This window comes from Hippichthys cyanospilos, chromosome 9 (assembly GCF_059441005.1).
Source record: "Hippichthys cyanospilos isolate Australia breed blue-spotted pipefish chromosome 9, RoL_Hcya_1.0, whole genome shotgun sequence".
NCBI lineage: Eukaryota > Metazoa > Chordata > Actinopteri > Syngnathiformes > Syngnathidae > Hippichthys > Hippichthys cyanospilos.
Window position 1 is genome coordinate 9,664,845 of NC_142377.1, and position 22,343 is coordinate 9,687,187.

At 37.5% G+C, this 22,343-nt stretch overlaps 2 protein-coding genes across 3 annotated transcripts in view; one reads left to right on the plus strand and one right to left on the minus strand.

Annotated features, from left to right (window-relative positions):
• phactr3b (phosphatase and actin regulator 3b) overlaps positions 1–18,428 on the plus strand; it is a 30,351-nt gene extending 11,923 nt beyond the window's left edge. For both annotated transcript variants that reach the window (XM_088423383.1, XM_088423384.1), the window contains exons 8-13: positions 1,226–1,379; positions 13,902–13,957; positions 14,926–14,987; positions 15,072–15,212; positions 16,582–16,658; positions 17,896–18,428. In XM_088423383.1, the coding sequence (XP_088279509.1) occupies positions 1,226–1,379; positions 13,902–13,957; positions 14,926–14,987; positions 15,072–15,212; positions 16,582–16,658; positions 17,896–17,911 (506 nt within the window). In that variant the 3' untranslated portion in view covers positions 17,912–18,428. The remainder of the gene's footprint in view (positions 1–1,225; positions 1,380–13,901; positions 13,958–14,925; positions 14,988–15,071; positions 15,213–16,581; positions 16,659–17,895) is intronic.
• Positions 18,429–20,036: 1,608 nt separating this feature from the next.
• ppp1r3db (protein phosphatase 1, regulatory subunit 3Db) lies at positions 20,037–21,166 on the minus strand. Its single transcript, XM_088423909.1, has one exon. The coding sequence runs from the start codon at positions 21,089–21,091 to the stop codon at positions 20,150–20,152; it is 942 nt and encodes a 313-aa protein (XP_088280035.1). The 5' UTR covers positions 21,092–21,166; the 3' UTR covers positions 20,037–20,149.
• Between the last annotated feature and the right edge of the window lie 1,177 nt (positions 21,167–22,343).

Sequence of the window (22,343 nt, forward strand, 5' to 3'; positions counted from 1 at the left end):
AGTGAGAGACTTTACAAAGCACCTGAGAGGCTCTGGAGAGAAAACGGCTTGCTTCCCTCTTGTAGGTTTTTATGTGGAGTGACTCACTGCTTTGACCCATAACGCTGTGAAAGGATGTAAAATCCACTTAAGGGGCTACACTAAATCAAAAAGCTGCACCACTAATTCATGTAAATGCCTTCAGTCTCTTGTAGCATTCAGAATGAAGGAAAATTGGGACTAAGTTACATAGCTCATGTAGAGTAAATAGTAATTTAGTGATGGGGAAAATGAAGCTTGGTGAAGCACTTTTGATTATTTTTTCTTACTCTAGATGGCACTCCTGGTTTAAAGATGCATCAGGAATTTAATACTTCTCCTAGCCTTTATCGTTAAACCAAGAACACCATCAAGAGGAGTAAAATGTGCTTCACGAGGCTTCATTTTCCTAATACAGCAATTCCCCAAATATGACCCACTTTCTTCCAAAAAATAAGTTGACACCATTCGAGGAAGACTGAGCTGTCAGCCACACGATCCCAGTTTTGATGAACAGCTGTGCATTTTTATATCTGCAGTATTCTTATTTACAATAATTACAGTAACGGTACGAGCTAGAGGGCGGATGCCAGTTGGCTGAGCAGCAAGTGCCTGTTGCAGATAACAGCAGCTCGTGTCAGCTGAGTTTGTTACAGCATTTTTTTCAATAAAAGAAGCGAGCAGACTGAACCAATGTCCGAGTCCATCCTTGTTCGCACATAGGAACGTGACTAAAACGGAGAGGATCATGTAAAAGATATTTCTCCAGCCGATTCAATTAAGAGTGGCAAGGTATGCAGCCGAGAGTTTCGTTTGACTCGTTTATTAATTGGTTTCTTTTGACATATACACACACAATCATAAACTTTTTGAACTTTGGGTATTTATGGTAAAACAAACTCAAGCTACGTCGCGAGGAAAAGGAAAAACAACTGCTGCGAGCGCATTCAAAATTACACTGGCGAGGCATTCGCTGATTGATCACAATGTGGGAAATCTGAAACACTCAACAAATATATAACTTGCGGGTGTGATCACAAGAAAATCAAAAGAGTTTAGGAAGCTGAGATTTATTTTGTTTTGCTACCAGAATTTGACCCCAAAATTAAGGGTGTGTCTTATACTCAGGTGCATCTTATATTCGTGGAATTACGGTTCTAATTTAAAACATCTTTATAATTTGTTCATCACATCTGTGCGTGTTCAGGGACCCTCCCACGAAGGATGAGAAAGGAGCTTTTGGCCGTGAAGCTCCGGAACCGACCCAGCAAACAGGAGCTGGAGGAGCGCAACATCTTCCCGGTGCGCAGTGACCAGGAGCGCCAAGTTATCCGTCAACAGATCGAGATGAAGCTGGCTAAGTGAGTGGCTTTGTGTGACCCACGCATCAGCTTGCCATTCATCAAAACCCGTACATTGCCCCCATGTGTGTCAATGTCTTCCATAAATCTGTCATCCTTTTTTTCTTTATTATTCTCGATCAATGCACCACCACCACAATGGGTTTGAACTAAAATATTCAAAACGCAATATAGACTCATTCAACACCAAAGGATTTGTTGGGCACATAACTATCAACTAAATTTAAACAATTTCTTGTCAAATTTAACCTTTTTTTTAATATTTTATTTTCATTTCATTTAATGTACTTGATCTGTTTTTAGAGTGTGGAACAAAACAAAACAAGTCAGTTTTGATTTCAGATGCATTGTGGTGGTTAATCGTTCTGGCTCTCTTTCTCGAATGAAAGTGATACAATTTGTTTAAATCGGATCAGTCCGTATGAGGTTAATTGCATAACAAGCTATCGGCGATTAGCTTGGTTCTAAGTCCCAACAAAGGTTTATACTGTTGCACTTGTGAAGTGTCTTTTTTTTGGGGTCAAAGGTTGCGGAGAGTACAGAGGATTTTCCGAAATCCAGGAATGCAACCTAATCAAAAATGTTGTATTACATAAATGGCAATACGCTGTCGCTATGGAGACTTTAATAGGATTTGCTTGCAAATCAGGTTAGTTTGTTAGTGAGTAGTACAGTGTGTGCTTGAAGGGTTATGCAATGCCCTGGGAGGGGGTTAGTGCACGCATCACAGCAACTGGCTCAGCAAGAAAGCATCATTCCCCTACTAATATGTGATCGCAATACGGTGTACACAACAATGATTGCTGGTTTTTCTTAAGTTGACTTTAAGTTGTTTTTTGTGTCGGTTTTTTTGCTTCATCAAGAAGCGAAGCCTCAAAGCAAAATGTTCACTCATCTCTCTCAGGAGGGGGTTCATTTACGTTTGACCTGCTTTCTGCAAATGATTTAGGCTGAAACAGCTCCAAGTCGATTGCAGGGCACATCGCGAGACATTCAGTTACAACTCGGGTCGCACAGTGGGGCTCAAGCCCAGAATCTTAACCATGACGCTGTTAAGCAATTTTCAATAGCAAGGCTTGAAATAAGCGTATTGCTGTTTGCTTTGTAAGGTCTGGACTTTGCGGTTCATGTAAACATAAGGATTCTCTAAAATGAGAATGAAACACCCAAATGATTTTTGAACGACAGCTCCATGTGATCCAAACACGACAATTGCAGTGATTCAGGCTGCTGTCAAAGAACAAAGGAAGAGTTGGATGTCTTGTCATGTCAAGCGCCACAACAGCAGCAGCAACAAGCAGAACATTGGACAACTTTGAAATAAAAGCAATAAGTAATACATGGATGTCAATTCAATAGCCGTATCAGGCTTTTATTTTGAGGTTTTTCCTCAGAGCGCTGGTTCCGATTAGCTTGACAGGTCAAGTTGAGGATGGGACTTATGGCGCATTCAAATGCAGTCAGATATTTCAACCTAATAAAGAATAATGCATGAAAAAAAGAAATAATGATAATAATGGTGCTGTCAAACACTTACATTTTTAAACTCATTTATTACAACATTTTCCAGATTGATTGTGATTGATCGTGTGTGAGTCTGTGTGTGTGGATTTTGAGCTTTGTATAACGTACTGGTTGACCTATTTTTGTGAAAATGGAGCTTTTGTGGCATTTTTTTGTATTGGATCTTTTTAGATTGTGCTGATGCACTGAATGTCGGGTCTGGTACTGTAAGAGTGAAGTTGACGCTTACATAATGAAAACATTCAACAGAGCTGTGCTGTGTCCAAATACTGAAGCCACATTCTTCCAATGACAGCTCAGTACAGCTGATTAACACTCATGTAAAACCAGGAAACGTATTAGTCTTTAGAGTTTTTTTGTTCTTATCCGTTCTTTATCTTGTAACCCGAGTACTGTACCTTGAAATGTATCCATGCTTGACCTTAGGAAATATTGTTTTTGCCTGTGCGACATTACTTGTCTAAACACAGCATTCTGATGAATAATGTGGGAGTGGAATATAAACTAAGCAACAAAATCCACCAGTTTCTAGCCATTCAGTTGGCGGCCACTTTGTCCCTTGCAGTCCATTTAAAAGGACTTCATAGTTGCTCGGGACTCAGGTAACAACCGATCACGGAATGGCTCATGAATGTCACATGAAAAAATTAAGAAAAGCCTTGATTGGTCGTTACCTGAGTCAGGAGCAACTGTGACGTCATTTTCAGTCAACAGCAAGTGTGAAAATGTGTCTTTAAAGGTAATTGTATATGAAAATTAATGTAAAGAAAAGCTTTTGTTTGACTTCCACTTTAAAAAAAGGAAACGTGGACTCGTCAGACCACATTCCTGTGGGATAAAAAGCTGGCAGCATTTCTTGGTCTTTATTTATACAGAATCCTCACAGGTCGACAGACACAAGAATAATTTGGGAAATGATTGACGTGCCTGCGAATTTCTCCAGGCCTGGCATCGCACTTCTCCATGCGCGGCGTTCACACACCCTCACCTAAGGTATTTCACAGCTGTCTGTCCATCTGGATGCCACCAATAACTACTCGTGCGTCTGATGCGTGTGACGTTATAATTCCATGTGGTCCCCACCCACACATGCCAACAGCACGCACTCGAGTAATAGGCACCATGAATCATATTGAGTATTTATGTTAGAAATTTGGCACAAAATCGATATGGACAGAGTGAGTGCAAGCAGAGAGAAAAACAGCTACAGTACCATCCCGGTCACTACAAAGTACTTATATAAATGACTCTTGCATAAACACACAGGAAGTGATCAATTAAGGGGGTAGTGTGACAGTGGGGTGCTGGCTTATGTGCGATTTGTATAACGATGCCAAAGGACAGAGGTCAGAGCACCGCTTCCCTGCAGCGTGCTTATGTTACATTAATGTAAGCTTACTGACTGTTGCATCACAGCTCAACTGACATGACATGAAATCAAACAGTGCAAATGTCATGCGTACTCTTTCAAAAATTAATTGCGCAGATGTACTGGACCAAACAAAGTGGCCAGTGGTTGCAAATGGTGATTTTTTACAAGCAGCAGTATGTATTTTTACATCAACTTGATCGAAAAAGAAAACAATCAATTATCAAATTAATACGTAAATATTTTGACAATCTGGTATGTTATAATATATTTTATTATATTATAAATGCAGCATATAATATTTATGTAATTATAAATAAAAATATGAAGCCTCATGAAGCACTTGTGATATTTTTTTACTCCTCTAGATGGTGCTCTTGGTTTATAGATGAATCCCTGCAGCATCCTGCTATTTGTGCGTAACCTCAATTTCATGATTTAGCTCCTTTTCAAATTGTCGTGTTTTACAATGACAGAATACTCATATTCATTCCATGTATGGCCCAAGATTCACTGTAAGCTGTTGCACCGTGCCACCTTGTAAGTAAAATGGACTTTACAAACGTTCTTTGATAACAAAGTTTCGACTGAAGCCATCAAATTGTGCAAGTTTTGTACCACAAAAACAGCAGCTGAGCACTTTGCGTCCACGTGGGCGCAAAATTCGAATTTATAGCCGCAGTGAGGAATGCCTGATGTTACATAACTCTGCTAACATCCTGAATTTAACACCTGAATATTAACTTACAAAGCAGACACCGGATACTGTGAAAATTCGCACTGGTTGGGAATGTTATGAGGCAGACGGTATCCTACCGACTATAATTTTGAAGAAGATGATCGAGCAACTTGCTGCCGACCGTGACCGAGAGCCATGAAAAAATGTGACGCGAGTGAAGGACAGCTGAAGCGTGTTATCGTGTGCGCCATCTGCAGCGTTTTTTGTCCTGCTGGCCATGTACTCAGTGCACGAGAAAGAACAACAAAAAAGCATCTCACGTCGTGGGGACTGCGCGCGCCAAATAAATCAGTGAATCAGAATCTAATGATCAGTTCAAGTGGAGGTCTCCATCAAACTCCACATTAAGGTAGCAGAAAAAATTCAATTTGGGCTGGGCCAAAAAATAAAATCTGTATTTAAGATCACGATTTTAATCGATTTTAATTGAAGTACAAAACCTAACAAACACTTATTTAAAGGCTTGATCGATTTAAAATAAATCCTGTGGTAAGAGACAATGATAATGTATACTGATTTTTAATCAGTTTTAAAATAAACTTAACATTCATAACTTGTACATAACTTAAATGTCACAGTTAACTCATTCCATCTCATAGGTGTATTTTTACATTTCATTCATGGGTTTAGGCATTCAATCCTAGGTTATTTATTGAACCTGTCTTCCTCAGCAAACTGGCAGAAATTTTGTAAAACAATCACAAAAAAGTTTAGACACTATCATGAGGTGATTTTTGAGACCGCTCGAAATATATATATAAAATCATATTTCATCAAAAATATACTTTTTTCAGAAAGAATAAGAACTGCACCAATATTTGTTGAAAATAACTACTAATCTTTCAAACTCTTTTATCACTCTGCTGTGATGCAACTTATGTTACATCTGCAATCTGCAGCAGAAAGCGCAGCAGTGGGCTGTGTAGGGAAACGCAAGGGAACCCTTTGTTTCTAATTTTAGCCAAATGCTGCAGAGGCAGCAGCCATAATCGATGGCCTATGTACGTCACAGCTCGGCTTTCTCTCACCTCTGGGCCTCTTCCCTGCCGATACCGGTCCGTTTCCCCTCTGATTGAACTTGCTGTGATCCCCTTGTCGGCTTCCGGTGGAGATCTGCTCACGATTGACTGTCATGATAAATGGTTGCGTTCTTTTCCTATGTTAGAAATTCATAGAATTCGAATGCCACCAATAACTACTCCTGCGTTTGATGCGTGTACTTAATATGATGCAAATGATTTGGTTGTTGCTACATTTCATTTCTGACAGTTTTGGAAACGAGCTATCATTAATTAAAATGTGTATTTGATTGAACGCAAAGTCCTGTTTGCGACACATACAACACAAACGTCTGCTATGGACTGTGGAGGCATTAGTCCATAAACTAACATTTAAACAACCAAAACGATTTATGTCTGTTCGTGGTTGACATCGAAGCTGATGGGAAAATGAAGAATGTGAAGCATTTTTGATCATTTATCGCTCCTCTACTTCATGAGGCTTCATTTTTCCATTACTTATCGAAGCACACGGGTCACCTAACCGGGTTTTTACATTGCCATACTCTCGAGACTTTAGCACCGCTACGTTTATGACCCGTGAATTCTGAACACTCAAAAAAGTGCGTACTGTAAACATGTTTGGCACAAGCACTCAACACATACTGTAACAATTAACAGTATTTTATTTTAAAAAAATCCCTCCTAATTTTTAGTGATTTTTTTTTTTTTCATTTCACATTTACAAATTTTGGATCGATCGACTCCTTTTAAATTTTGCATTCTAGCGAAGGAAAACAATGTCCTGAAAAATTGTTTAAAAAAAAACAAACAAGAAAAAGCTCAATTAAAACCTATAAAAATGTTGTAGCTATCTTAGCAAAGTGCATTTTCATTTCATTCATTTGATTTCACTACTTAATCAAATTAAAAAAAAGGTTGTACACGAAAAAACTGTGCACTAACCATTTAAATCAAAAATGAAAGGAGACAGTAATGTTATCAATTTAAGTTGCTACATCATTATTGATCAAAGTTGAATGGACTATCTTTATAATCACATTATCACTTGTACATACCTGTAAAAATTCCAGCGAAAAAGAGACACATGCCTTCGTATTACGGTTGGGAAATCAATGGGCATGGGAAAGAAAGGTAGGTAAGGTTTTACTAAACACATCTTAGTCACTTTATTTATGTACATACAATGTCTGTCATCCTATATCGCGGAGTTCATTTATCATGCAGTTTTTCCAGTCCTCTTTATCGTATAAAATTAGGGAACACTGTACTGTGAAACCAAACAAAGATTTTATTAAAAAAAAAATGAAAACTGAAAAGAAGTGCCCCAAAAATTGAAAACAATTGTTGTTGAGGACTAGTAGAACAGTAGGTGTGAAATCCAGCAACTGTTGATGCCTATGCATTCCAGACTTCAGGCAGTAATTAACTGCAAAGGATTTGCAACCTCATACTCCACTGTTAATTCGCCCCATTAATTTTGGACTTGAGGAGCGGCTAATAATGACTACATTTGTGGGTCACGGTAAAATTTTTGCTGATGGTGCAGCTTCCTTTGAGAGAAGGCTGAGCAAGTCATGACAGCTGTTGTCCATGAATAAACCCAAATGTTGGCCGCACAACAGCTGAGTGCACCACGGCTATATTAGTTCGGCCCAGTGAGGGAATTGCTTTGATTCTTGTTAATCAACCGACAGCCCAACCTTAAAACTTCAAGCAAAGTTTGTGGCTTAGGCATTGTCAAGACATGGCCGACAAAATCAAAGTGGCTCCTGTGAAATATTTTTCTAGCTATGTACGCCCTAACTCCGTCAATAATGCCATTGCACAGCTGTATAAACCTTAACAAACTAAAAGCATGCAATTTTTTGCAAAAAAAAAAAAATCACTAAAACACAATATAGCAATAAGTTGTTTCATGTTCCAATTGATTAGCTCTTAATTTGAAAAGAAAATGTACTGTTCCTGATACAACATAAAAAACATTATTAGACTTGCTGATACTTGCAGAAACTTTATTAAAATTTCATGTCCCCCCCCCCCCGAAGTGCCTCCCCATATCCCTTTTTGATGCTAATTTAGCTATGAACATTTTTATATTTTTTTATCTTCTCACTGTAAAAACACCATTAACAGACACAACAATACAAAGTAAAGACTGCATCTGCTGATTCAAATAAACTTATGGCATCATCTCTTTCATTTCTGGCTTGTCTGCAAAAGAAAGAAGCCTCACTAATGTAAAGTAAATCTTAAAAATTAAAGGTATACACAGTTTTGCGACTGTTTTGCTTTTTGCAATAAGTTGCTTCATGTTCTAATTAATTTGCACTTATTTGGAAATTAAAAAATATTATTCCTGTCCCTGCATCAAAAAGCATTAAATTTGACTTGAATGTTTTGATTCATCGCCCACTGCTTCTCGCAAAGTCACCATCAGGCATTTTTACAGTGACAAGTTTGTAGGTGGCAGATACAGTTAGTGAGGCGTCATCGCCGGATGACATATCCCGGGCATCCTGTCTACGACATGTGCAAAATTACATGTTGTCACCGCAATAAACCAATCGTTCCTCACATGCAGCGATTAATGTTATACAAGAGGTTTTTTATAGCATTCAGCTGCAAGCACCATCTAATTGAAATGTCAAAAGTTTGAAAGCTGGTGCACCCACTCAGTGCTATTTTCCTCTTCTTGTGCCATCCCCTTGTCCCAAATTAGTTGGAAACAATTGAAGATTTTAAATGAGAGTTTTGCCAATAGTGCTACCTAAGGACATCATGATTTCAAATGGTAATGACCATGTGACACGGTTGTACCCTAACCTGGGCACGATTTAAAAGCTGCACATGGTGTTGTTTTTTTTGTTGTTTTTTTTTAAGTTACCGCTTTGCTCCCAGCGGGAACCCCAAGAGGCCACTGGGGATTCCCCATTTGGTCTGTGGTCCTTTACTAAAGGGCAAAACATCCAAGCCTGACACAGCAAGTCCGGATTCACAAACGATTTTTCTATTTCATGTGTTGCTCTTTGAAGGTGTCCTATTCACGTGACCTTTGGGGAAGAGAGAACTTGAGGAACAGGGTGTGATGATGAAATGGAAAGTAAGTTAATGCTAGCAGTACCACCTCCACAAATTTTTCTGAGGTGTGTCCAGAGAGGTGGCATTTAAAACCTTGGTCAAAACTAACAGCAAGCAATAACTTCAATACATAATTTATGCTGTTTTAGCAAAAGAAATCACAGTTGATATACTTCGGCTTAACAAAAGCAGCCTGATGTATGTTATGTTTAAAGTTGCCAATGTTAACATTTTGACATTTGTAATGATTCACTTACAGTAAATGACTTAAAAGTGTAAAACTCTAACAAAAAAAACCTAAATACAGTTAAGATGCTATTTTGAGACAAAATACAGCAATATGGCGTGCTTCACTTTTATATGATAAACAGGAGACTAAGATAGCATGATAACGTTTGTGAGCTAACGCGCTAATCTTAAATGCTAATACAATGCTAATTGCTTGATATCTTAAATGCTAATTGAAAATAAACATTTTCTCCCATCTCTGATTAAAAAAAAATACAATTGACAAATACCATTAATGTATATTTACGGTCAATATCACATTGACTGAACACGAAGCATTTGATTCATTGCAAGATGCTAACAGGAAATGCTCAGCGCATATAAATGTAGTTTGCTTTTCACAATAAAGCAAGACTTTAGACTTGCAAAATAAGGCAGTTCTAAACCATAGAATCACAATCAGGAGTCAGAATATGTGCATTTCTTGTAAGTTAACAAATAACTTTCTAATCTGCACAAACTAATAATTAATGATTACATTTATAAGGCATAAGACGTACTATTCTTATTTCCTAGCAGTAGCCAGCTAGCTATCTCCTTCTAAGATAACTATTGATGACTTTTATTCAGTCAATGATCTAAATATGCAAAGCTGTAACAAAAAAAACACAGAAAATCTACAGTCACTTGCATATGTTCCGTTAAGCAGGAAATGCTTAATATAACAACAACTGTTTCACAATAAAGCATAATTTCACATTTACAAAATAACGAAGCTCTGTTGCCATAGAAACACCACAGTAACAGTATGAAGCTATTCAGTAGCCAGAATTAGTACATTTAATTTAAAAACGAAAGATCTACTGGGGACAAATACTATAATCTGTACTTGCTATTGGTTGACCAGCAAATTTGGCCACCCCCTTGTGGCTCCATTGGTCGCACCCTCATAAACTTTAAAAAAGTGTGACCCAATAATGAAAAACTTCCAGGTCAACAGTCTTGGCGTGGAAGTTGCATAAACAGCTCCGTTTTAGTTGGCTATGATGAACGAGGTTTCCTTAATTTTTCCTGGCATCTCAACCCAAACACGCTCCCACGCACCGCATCTCAAAGGCTAGTCTGGGATCACGCAGACTCAGCTGCATCCAAGGGTGCCCCCCTTTGTCCTCGGGCCAGGCCAGCGAGGAAGAAAGAGCGAGGCATTAGGACACACATCGGTGGGCAGCGGCGGCCTGAATCATCGGCCTGACATTCGCATCGGTGCTTTCTCCTAAGGTCGCTCATTCCTTTGGCATGCTGCTGAGTTCATTTCACAAACGGCGGAGGCTTTTACCTCTGACCAAGCAGAGTGGGCGGCTAATTGTCAAGCACACGGCGCTGCAGGAGCTGGTGACTAAAGTCCCGCTCGGGTTCATTTGAATCAACAGAAGCGGTCTGTGACTCAATCTTGTTGTGTTGGGTAATGTTGTTTTCGTTCTAGATTCACAGTGAGAATTCATAAGATGAAGAACATACTACACATTTCCAGAGGGGGAATTGGCTGATCTGAGGCACATGCCAAATCAGTGGTTCAGATTTGGGGATATGTGTAGGCGCTTCAAAGGTGTTTGAACAGGATTTTGGAGGTGTTAGCAAATGAAATATCATGCTTTTTGCAATCTTGTTTTTAATGCAACTTAACAGAAATGTATTTTCCATGTTTGACTGCATGTTGAATGTTGGAAACAGGAACACTTAAGTTTTCTTTTCAAATTAAGAACAAAAATACTGGAACATGAAGCATATTGTGTACTGCACAGCTTATGTGGTGCTTAGCTGAAAAAAAAATCGCAGGGGTACGTTATTAAAAAGGGTCTTAATGTGAAGGATTCGATTCATGTCTGCAGCTTTTTAACAAAAACCTTAAAAATGTTCTTCAATATGCTGTTTTATTCTCTCAAGTCAGATGTAATGTTTTTTTTTACATAATGAAAGGACGAATTATCATTTATTTTCAAATTAAGCGTAAATGAATTGGAAAATGAAATACCTTGATTTTGTTCAATTTTATATGGATGCCCATTTCTATTAGTGATATAGAAACAAATAGATGGTGTAACACAATCCATCTTCTTGAGTACCTGAAGAAAATACACCTAGGGATACCACTGCAGATATAGTTCCAAAATTTAATACATCGTAGACAGTGTTTTTATGTTTTTTGTTTATCCAAATATGCTTCAAGCTGGTTAGGGCGTTCTTGGCAGGAAAAAACAAAATCACACATAATTTAAAAAAAAAAAAAAAAAAAAAAAAGGTTGAGAACTATCATAACTACTAGTGGGACTATGCTAGGTCCAATCAAGGGCGCCGCCGGGGATATGACCTCTCTTCATCAATTCCACTTATTGAAAATACAATTTTCTAACGCCCCATTTTCGTCACGGGCCCTTACAGTCGTCATCATGCGTGCTGCTCAATCTGCCTTACGGCACCCCAGGGTCTAATAATTATGTGGAATCGAGACAAATGCGTACATCTTTGGGTTCTAAAGATTTCCCGTCACTTAGGACGCACGAACATGCAAAGTTATGATCGTCTTCAGTCTTACTCCACTTTAGGACACGAGACTCAGGGGACATCAAGGACCACAAGGATTTTAAAGCTGTAAATCAGAAATACTTTACACCCACTTTAATAAAGACAAGAATGTCCCGATGAGAAAGCACGCTAAGCTAGTGATTAGCTTTGCGAGTGGTTCTGGGTTCTAGTCTTGGCAGTCTTGCATGTCCTCCCACATTGTGAAAATATATGTTCATTGAAGACTCTAAATTGTCCATTAATGTGAGGATGATATTATTTTACTAGATCAGAATGTAGTCCATTTCTCAACCAATGTCAGTTTAGCTCACATGTGACGTGAGAAATATGAAACCACAAAAAAAATGAAATTTTTTCGAGTATATTTGATTTTTATATATCATTATTTTTATTGATAAAATGCAAACAATTTTTTTATGTAGATCACTCATCCCACCGCCATTCAATAACAATTGAACATAGTTACAAAGGCTTAACTTGTAATATGGAAGCATTTGAGTTTTGTTTTGTTTTTGTTTTTTTTAATGTATTTTTGCTTTTTCAAAACATTATTCGTGTTTTTTGGGATTTTTTTTTTCTGTCATCAAAATAAAAAAAAAATAGAAAAAACTTCCAAGATTTGTTTTCAAAATATATTTTTTCTTCAAAATATTTTATTGATGCATAAAATCGTATTTTTTCTGTTTAGACCAGTTTTTTTACAGGTTTTAAATGCAAGAAAATATAAAAAAATGGAGAGAAAATGAACAGAATATTGAAAAATTGCAATAAAATACTAACCTAACTGTAAAAAAATACAAAAAAAATACACAATACTTAACTCATTCATTGCCAGCTATTTTCCCGCAGTCCTTTACACTAATATTTGAAGAAAGAAAATACTGTAAATAAATACTTTACAAAAGATTGAATGTCTGAACTGCAAAGATGTATGGACGCCTTTGGCAATGAAAGAGTTAATGTCACAAACCATTCCCCCTAGGCTTTTTTTAAATATATTTTTTCTTTTCCAAAATATTTTATTATGTCATAAATTGTATTTTTTGTTTCCTGTTTCAGTTTAGAGTATTTCTTCAGTTTTTTAAAATATATTTTTAATGTGAAAAATCAGAAAAATCACATAAAACGCTCCTTAAAAAATACACCACAATACTTAATGTCACAAACCATTTCCCCCTCATTATTTTAAAGTGTATTCTTTTTTATTTTGTTTTTGCAAAGCAGTTAGTGAATCCCAGTTTTAATATGACTTTGCAATTTCTCAAACGTTGATCTATTTCCAATGCAATCTGGCACATGCTAAAGTTCAGGTGATGTGGAATGCTGACTTGTGATCCCTCCAGATTGGGGTTTGTTTGAAGGTCACGTGTAAACAGCATGACCTGGAATCAGCACTATTTTCTTGACTTTACCCCTTATCAATGCGCTAGTAAATCAAGTTCTATTGTACTTTTTGGAATGTGGTTTTTATGAGTTAGTCAGCATGGAAAGAAGACAACTATCCAAAGTGGAAAAGAAGCATCCATGATGCCCCTGGCATGTATTGATTACGAGTTATATGATGTTGTGCGACACATGCCCCAAAAGAGCATGTGCCTGCGTGCGAGCTCGCGTGCGCGCGCGTGTGTCCCACCCCCTTTTGCGAGTGTGCTACAAAGTGTGCCGGGCTCACACAGCCCGATCACAATTCATCAGCATCCTCCACACAGACGCAGGAAAGCAACTCGCTCAACTTTCCTCTTCACGGGATGTTCGCAGCAACTTTGTTCAAAGCGGGACTATTCGAGTGTTTTCCTCGGGAGTGAATCGCGATTTTTGTTCCGATGTGGATTCTCGGAAGACTCCAGAATCGAGTGAAGCGCAGTCGGGAGCACGCGTGCATGTTCGGCTGCAGGAGTTGTGCGCACAGGAGACACTGGTCGAACTGAGAGCCCGAACAGCAAAATGGTCCAGAACGTGATTCTGGTGTTTTTTCGCAGGAGGCTCAGCCAGCGGCCCGCGGTGGAGGAGCTGGAGAGTCGGAACATCTTGAAGCGTAAGTTAAAAAAAAAAAAATGGTCATGTTTGAATGAAATGTACCAATAAATCAAGCGAGGTTGTGCTTTCTCTAAAACAGAAAATAAACTGACATATTGGTAACCATGCCCCTTAATAATTGCAATATACCAATCATGCATCTAAACAACACTTAAACACAAAAATCCTGAGTGTTTTAATTTTATATCTTCAGGGCTCGACACAACAGATAGAATTAAATGTGAATTTATTTTCACAATCCATATTTTTCAAGTAATTGTACTTTAGTATTACTATGCAAACGATGAAATGAATCATTAATTGCGAACTAATTCTGAAATAATTCATTGTTGCACATGTGAGAGTACACACTAATGTCATTAAAAAGAGAAGAAACTAAATGTATACATTTCAACAACTGAAAAGCCAATTGATAATATATATATATATATATATATATATATATATATATATATATATATATATATATATATAATAATTTTAATTTTAAGCCTTGCAAATAACATATTACTTTTTTTGCATTTTAATTAATGCTATTCAAACACAAATATGTGGATATGTTAATATGAATTTTCAGTTCAAACAACCTCCTTAATTTTAATTAAGTGTATGAAAATAAGAGATTAGTAGACAATACGCACCGTTGAAAGATGAATATTCCATAACTTTATAACCGTTTTTTCCTCAAAACTAGAGATTTCAACTTGGCAACATTCAAATGACTGTAACTTGGTCCATTTTTGAGCTACCTCCAGGTATTACATATGATTTTACTGTGGAGACAGTCAGAGACACTCGACTTGTGAGAAGACATTCATGTAAGAGACTGAGCTCGTAAGACAGTTGTCCTTAGCAAGCTAGCAGCTGCTTGTGCAATCCAAAGCATGTGTGTCTTTCTCTCACTAGATTTCTGCCCTGAACCTCATCTGTCTTGTCCTAAAATTAATTTTCCTTTCTTATGAACAGAAAGAAATGACCAGATTGAACAGGAGGAGAGGCGAGAAATAAAGCAACGACTGAACAGAAAGGTAAGCAGATGCAGTTTCGCCAAAAAAGATCATAAAACACCATGAAAATGAGAAATTTCCCTTTTTTTTTTTTTTTTTGTCCAGCTAAATCAGCGTCCCACGGTGGACGAGCTGCGGGACAGAAAGATTCTCATTCGTTTCAGTGACTATGTGGAAGTGGCCAAAGCTCAGGACTACGACAGGCGGGCCGACAAGCCCTGGACCCGACTGTCAGCTGCCGACAAGGTAGCTGCATCAGTATCTCTAAGAGTATTTTATACAGCGACTCCAAAAGATCACATACATAGAAAATTTGACAAAAATAATGGTGTACAATATTTTGCGGAGTCACTCAAAAACAATTTTTGCAATAATTTGCTTCTTGTTTTAATGAATTGGCTCTTAATTTGAAATTTTGCAGTGATTTGTCCCCCAGTGAAATATTTTTCTCATTCAAGTACCCCTTTAAACAGCGGGAAGTATTTTTTAACTTAAAAAAAAACCCTGACTTGTTTAATGGAAAATTTTGTCACTCATTACAATACGCTTCCGTATGAAACTCACAAAGATTAAGGCATACAGTAAAACGTTTTGCTAAGGGGTCACTATAACACAAATTAGCAACAAGCTGCTACATGTTCCTATTAAGTTCCCACTGATGTGCCTCCACGGACCCCGATTTGAGAAACACAGGTATACTTTTTTGAAAAATAAAAATAAAATCCACTCTATGACTTCAGAGATTTCGGCCTTATACAATAGATAGATGTTTATCACATTAACTATATTTGTAAATATTGAAAATATAGACCATGCATAAGAAGGATGAGAACCATGGTATTTGTTTCCTTTACACAGCTAGCTAAGAAAATGAATGATATGGCTGTTAAAATGAATGATACAGATTTTAAAGACAAAAAGACAACGATACAGCATTATAATTAAACATAATTATCACCATGAAGAAAATTAAGATTCTACACTCAATTGAGGAAAAAATAACCCAAGTGAGGTCAATTCCTCCAAATAGGTGGAAGGGAAGTAAAATGGTCTTCATAACCCAATCTTGGGTTACTTTGTAGGTTATTTATTTCAACCCAACTTTTTGGATGAATAACTCATTAAGTTTTATTAGTCTCGTTTTGGCTCAATCTGGGCTACTTTTAACCCAGCTGTTTTTAAGGAATTGAATTCAAGGATTGAATTATGCATATGCTAGAAATGTGACAATCATTTTATTAAGATAAACAATCTACAATTAAGCATGACCTTACTTTTCCCCTATCAAGTAGGTGGTTGCTGATAAATTGTTTGCTACGTGTCACGTGTCCTTCTCGTGTCCCATTTCAAAAAAATAGATAAGAGAATTGATAGAGAGCCAACACCTGTTGTCATCTCAATCTCACCTCTTGCCCAAAGTGACTGAGATCAGCTCCAGCTCATCCGTGACCCAAATGGAGAAAAGTGGGACACTCAGTGGATGAATGGGTTTATAATTGTAAACCGTCATATATCATGTAATGGTTTCATAAACTTATCATTGACCTATACAATGTTTCAAAAAAACATATCCTACATGATGGATCTCCTGCTGAATTTTGCTTTTGTGGTGCAGGCGGCAATCCGTAAAGAACTGAATGAGTTCAAGAGTACGGAGATGGAGGTTCATTCTTCCAGCAAACACCTGACAAGGTTTGTGTGCCACTTTCGCTTTATCTTGTTGACATTTTGTACATCCAAGGTGAATCCTTGCAGTGACTGCAGTACGTCCACATTTAGCTTAGCAGAAAGACTTAAATAAATGCCGATGGATATTCTTTGATTTATTGTGTTGTATTTAAACATACAGACTAAAGAGTACAGTTAACATTTTGAGTTGTGTAATGAATATATAAGATAGCTCCTTCAAAGATAACATTTGGATTATTGCACTTATATTTACAGTAGATGACTCATAGATAAAACTGTTACCAAAAAAAAACAAAAAAAAAACAACAACATGAAAACACTTGAAATGCTATTGTAAAATAAAATACTAGATACTTTGCCCTACTTGTCTGTTTGATGATAAACAGTATATAAAGCTAGCCTGGTAAAATTTGTGAGCTAACATGCTAATCGCAAGCTTAAATGCTCCGCTAAATTAGCATGTGATGTTGAAATGTTGAAGTTGATGCTAGCAGTTGTTTTTTTTTTTTTTTTTCAAACGGGGGCTACACAATTTCAGGATATCACTTAACTGTTGTAGTAAACTGATCCATCATCAATAATGATCAAAAACGCCTGAGTGAATTGAGAGCCCCTCTCGTCTCTATCTAACTAATCGCTAACGCAATGCTACTTACTTGTTATGCTAATCGTACGTAAACCTATTTCTAGTCGTAAATTACAATTAAAAACACAAATAAATGACACTACATATGACATAGAATATTTACAAAATACTCACGTTACGTACAGGCTGTGTAGGACACGGACTTACAGGCACTTGCTAGGTTTCTTGCACAATGCTAAATAGGAAGTGCCTAACCCATTAAACATCCGGTTTGATTTTCACAATAAACCATTTACACTTACAAAAAAGGCGTTTCTGTAACCATAGAAAGACAAAATATACAACGTATGGCTTTTTAGGAACCAGAATATATAGATGAATTGTAAACAAAATGACTATTAATGAAAAGTATTACAAGCTATGCTAGACTACAATGAATAGGTTGCATATTTAGTTCACATTGTGCTTGTTCAAGACAGAATCTCAGGTGCTTAATAGCCCCTGGATTATGTGGGGTGTGCTTACGCAAGACCCCTTTCTTGAGCACAGCCATTGGCTGCTTTATGAGTCCTCTGGGCTAATAATAGCACCCCTGATTGATGAAACCCCAGTGGAAGAATGTATAAACCCACAATTTTTTTGTCCCCTCTGCAGGTTCCACCGGCCTTAGCAAGGTTTCTTCTGTGAAGAGTTGCTGATATTTGGTTCAGTCAGTGAAGACCTTGCACAGAGTCTTCCAGTGTACCGGCCCACAGTCAGTGGGTGTCCTGATATTTGGGTCCAGCAAACCTTAGAGGCTATGTCTCTAGAAACGGAGCCGCGGGTAGACCAGACCACACGCAGCAAGATCTACTCACAGGAGCATCTCACGGACCTTCATGTGAACTTGTCAGGGGAACAGGAAGACTCATTGTCTCAGAGACTTTTTTTTTTGTAAATGACTCTTCTAAAGTACGTATTTGCAATGCCATGGCGGTGGGGGAAAGGTGCATGTGGCCCGATGGCCCATTTCCACGTTTTTTTTGAGACGTCACCTCTGTCCTGTGTCTGACTCTCACTACTGGTTCAGTTGATGACTTTCATATCGACAGCGTCAATGTCCTTAATCAAAAACCTTGTCTGTGTACAAGATGACCTCCCTTTGTAAGCACTATTTATTGTCTGCACAATACAGGTTTTCAATTTGTAAGAAACATTTGTCTGTTCTTTGGAGATTCTTTTAAATCACTAAATATGACTACAAGGATTCACATGAATAGTGCAAATGAAAACAGGCCTTTTCATATGGTACAACTGAAATAGTTTAAACGACAAAATTCTTCCGAGACAAATTATTATATATATATATATATATATATATATATATATATATATATATATATATATATATATATATATATATATATATATATATATATATATATATATATATATATATATATATATATATATATATATATATATATATATATATATATATTATATAAATATATATATATATATATATAAATATATATATATATATATATATATAAATATATATATATATATAAATATATATATATATATATATATATATATATAAATATATATATATATATATATATATATATATATATATATATATATATATATATATATATATATATATATATATATATATATATATATATATATATATATATATATATATATACATATATATATATTAGCATCACAAAAGTTCAAACTGTGGTCGAAGTTTATGCAAATAAGTGAATTGTAGACATTGTTAGTGCGTGTTTGTGTTTTCACCTCACCTTGTCAGGAAACATCTAATTTAGTTCATTTCAATTGGCTGTGCAGTTTTTGCTTCATTTTTGACATCAGCAAGCATCTTGAGTGAATCACAACGTTCTCTTGGCAATGGGGAGGATACCAGATGGCAGCCGGGTCCATTTTTTTACTGTACACTGACTCTAACAGCTCACTTGATGGAGAATTAGATCAAGCGTTGGTTGTGGCAGATCGCAAGGTGTCTTGTACCCACAGTCGCCAGGAACCTGGGGCGGACTACGGCAGATGGGGATGTGCCTGTGAGTGCAAAGGGGATCTCCTCAATCTCTGGCCATTGGTGATTCATAGCATATGCGCAGCAATTTTAGCCAACTCTTCATTTGATGACTTGGATTTTATATCATGCAGCCACACCTTAACATGCACATGAAAGACATCACATACATTGTCTTTGTATTAATGATATTACTCAAATAAGGCTTTTTTCACTGAGTTTTGTCACACATTTAACATCACGCTAATCTAGCATCACATAAACGATGCCAGTCAGGTTTAAATCATGTCATTCAAGCGCAGTTGTGATTTCAGATAGGAAAATACCAGCACAGAGCCAAATGGGATTCCATGCCAGACACGTCTCATGAGGGTGGAAACATTCTGGTGCAAGGCCAGTCCCATTCTGGAGCCAGACATATTATAACAACCCCTCGTGATCACACCTATGACACCAAACAAGGTGGTCAAAGTAAAAACTAACAACAACAAAATTGCTCATTGTGAAAAGACTTTATTTAGGCCTGAATTTTTGCTTCAGCATTTAGCATTGATTTAACATGTGTGTTTATTATATTGAGTATTGGGCATTTTTGTCCTTCACAGTAAGGTATCTATCTATCTATCTATCTATCTATCTATCTATCTATCTATCTATCTATCTATCTATCTATCTATCTATCTATCTATCTATCTATCTATCTAGCTATCTATCTAGCTATCTAGCTATCTAGCTTGCTATCTAGCTATCTAGCTATCTAGCTAGCTATCCATCCATCCATCCATCCATCCATCCATGAAAGTGACAAAAGAATGGCTGCTGTATGACGCACGTGAAACAGCGCCCTCGCGTGGTATTTTACGTAAAATGCAGCATACTGTCCTCACATTCCCTTGGAACCGTCACCTTATAGCTGTGACACGTCAGTTTGTAATTGCCCCCATTGTTGTTGTCCCAATAACTTGTGCCGTTAACATGATAGCAGATGGCAAATTCCAGTAAAGCTCCTGGCAGCAAAATGAAAGGCGGCACCGGCAGACGGAATCGGAAGACGTCTGTCCCCGGAGCGTCGTGTTCCGCTGCTGCCCCATTTGAGAGCCACGATGCCGTCGTGTCCGTGGATGTTCTCCAGTTAGTAAAAGAGTAGTGCACTGTGACCTTTTTCTCATAGGCTAAATTAAGTACATGTATGGTGCCCGCTATGCCCAGCTCTGAGCACGTGACTTGCTCCAGACACACGACTTGTGCGCGCACACGCTGCAGGAAATCGGCTTGAGCTCCCAAGTTTTCAGGGAAACACGGTTTCAAGTGAGGCAGAGAAAGCTCCAGAGATTTCCCAAAGGCCTTCTCAGAGCTCATCAGGAGTCTGAACAGAACATGTTGGGGTATCAGGGGTCGCTCTTTAACTTTAAACACCTTCACTTCCTCTAGATCCAGGCCCAGTGAGTCCACAAAGCGGACCTGTTGGTTCCGAAGCTCTCGCCTCCTTTCCGCAGGTGAACAAAGAGACCGGGCTCGTCTCCTCATGATGGTCTTGGTTGGAGGGTCGGGGGACAAGGTGACCTGTGGGTCCGGTTTCACCACTGGAGGTCTCGGGCCCGGAGGGCGGATCAGAACCGGGGCTTTGGGAGTTTGCGATTTGGGATCGTAAATGCACCGAAGGCGAATGGTGGTGGTGTTGCTTCTGGGGACGGCCGCCCAGCTTGGGCTTGAGGAGTTGTCGCGGCGCCATTGCTCACAAGCTTTGTCCATTTTCAGCACATTAAGGAGCTTGGGAAGATAAAAGAAAATGTGTTGCATTTTAAGAGAAAGGCAACATATGAAGAATATTTAACAAAGGGCTACAGAGGAGTATTAAATCATACAAATTAAAGCTTTGTTTCTATGATATGAACATATTTTTTCAGCCAAGTACCACATAAACAGCGCAGGACAGAAATTCATGTTCCAATGAATTTGCTTTTAATTTGAAAAGAGAAACGACTGTTCCTCTCACTAACGTGCAACATATTGTATGGTTTAGCAGTCGGACATGGGAATTAAATTTGCTTTAAGTACCATTAAAAACAACATTAAACATTACTTTTGCTAATACCTAATAGAAACCCTGTCCAAATGAAAAATGTTGCAGAAACATATTAAATCCTTTAAAGTGAAAGCCTTTTTGAATAATATATACTCTTTGAATAATATATACTCTGTAAGATATTATTTTCAGCTAAGTACCCCCGGACCAGCGGAGTACACAATTGCCACCACATTCCAATTAATTTGCTCTTAATTTGAAAAGAAAACAAAAGCCATTTTTTTTCACCAAAGTACGACAAAAACAGTTAGGCATGGGAATTAAATTTGCTTTCAGCTGCATTAAAAACAGCGCTACGCATTAGATTTGTTGATATCTGCAGAAAGCGTGTTCAAATTTTTAAAAACACAGAAGTGTATTACTTTTAAAATAAAAACTTTTGTCTTTGATTTAGCCCCAGTGAAATATTATTTTCAGTCAAGTACCTCATAATCAAGGCAACCTACATTTTTTCATGTTTCAACTCATTTTTTCTTAATTTGAAAACTTCTGTTTCTTTCACTATTATCCAAAATATGCCTAAGTCATTTGTGGGAAATAAATTTGCAATAAGTTGCATTAAAAACATTAAATATCATTCAACTAAATTTGCTGATACCTGCAGAAACACTGTTCGAACTTCACCTACGCTCCTTCACGTAACTCCAGCGGTACTGCACCACCCATTTGAGAATCACCATATTAAACAATGCACAAACCTTTCTAGGTGGACCTTCTTCTGTTTGTTCAGATGTTTTGCACCTGGAGGTAGCAAGGCCATCAATTTCCAGAAAAAAACTAAACTGTAGCAAAACAAGTCAACAAAAGCTGATGATGTTGTCAAACAAGAGACTCTGCAGAAACAACTGCAATATATTGCTACTTTAAGTGTAGCCCTTCCAATACAACCTGAAACCTGGACTGAGGAGAGAGAATATTTATAGCAGATTGTGGTGGGCTGTCCTATGCTAATAATAATTCCCCACC